The 958-nt window shown below is 53.5% G+C and overlaps 1 protein-coding gene across 1 annotated transcript; it reads right to left on the reverse strand.

The window, feature by feature from the left end:
* Window positions 1–14: 14 nt before the first annotated feature.
* Window positions 15–929, reverse strand: Pmar_PMAR022818 (dynein heavy chain, putative; the record flags this gene model as incomplete). Its single annotated transcript, XM_002786014.1, has 1 exon — window positions 15–929. A coding segment is annotated over one exon (915 nt), but the record flags the coding sequence as incomplete, so codon positions are not given.
* Between the last annotated feature and the right edge of the window lie 29 nt (window positions 930–958).

Genomic DNA, 958 nt, shown 5'->3' on the forward strand with positions numbered 1-958 from the left:
CTTGTTTGCCTGACCCTGCGGATCGATACATAGCGGCCAACGCCGGGCCTTGTCCACGATGATACCATTCTCGATACTGAAGGCGTCGTTGGGGAGGCCCGCGATAGTCCAACTCCGAATCTTCACAGGCTCACCAAGGCACTTCTCCAGAGCGAATTGGGCCGATCCAGGGATCTGTTTGGTCTGGCTGATAGAGCTCCAGGCAGTCACTGCATCCCGACGGAACTCCGGAGTGAAGGCACCGAGGTAGGCGATTACACCAGACGCCAAAATGACGTCACCAGTGAGATTCTCATAGTCGTAACCAAGCTGCTCAGCCATCGCTGTCCAGCGAGTCTTCTCACCACCAAGGGATGTGATCAGTTGCTCAGCCCTCTCTAGTTTTCGACTGCAGTCTTCCACCTGATTCTTTAGGTTGGTCTGCTCCGTTTCTAGTGCATTGAGCTTGTCATTGAGAGCTTGCAGCTTATCGAGAACCACTTGTAACTCGGCCTGCTTTTCCTTCAGTCCAGCCATCACCGTGGCGTACTCAGCCTCGGCAGCAGCGAGAGCCTCTCTCTTGGGTGCGACGACTTTGGCGACTCTATCGTAAGTCTCCATGGCTCGAACCCAGCAACAGATGCCATAGGCAGCCTTTGAGACCTTAGCCACTCTACTTGGTTGGAAGTCGTCCTTCACAGTGTAGTCTTTGATTTTGTTGATGACAGCAGGAGGTATGTTGTCCTTATCGTAGTCCTTCAAGCTCTGTAGGAATCCCATCTCGCTGACCATCTTCTTCGCGTTAGGCCAGTAGTCGTCCACCTTTCTGCCGGTGTCTTTATCTTGGACCCTCACAGCGCCAATGCCCTTCATAATGCATACAGCAGTGAGGACCAAGCGTACCGGCTCAGGCGGGTTGGTCATGGCCTTGATCTCTGCAATGTCCTTCCCTGTCAGAGTGTCGAGTGCTCCTAAAGCT

This window comes from Perkinsus marinus (genome assembly GCF_000006405.1).
Source record: "Perkinsus marinus ATCC 50983 genomic scaffold scf_1104296931938, whole genome shotgun sequence".
Lineage (NCBI taxonomy): Eukaryota > Perkinsozoa > Perkinsida > Perkinsidae > Perkinsus > Perkinsus marinus.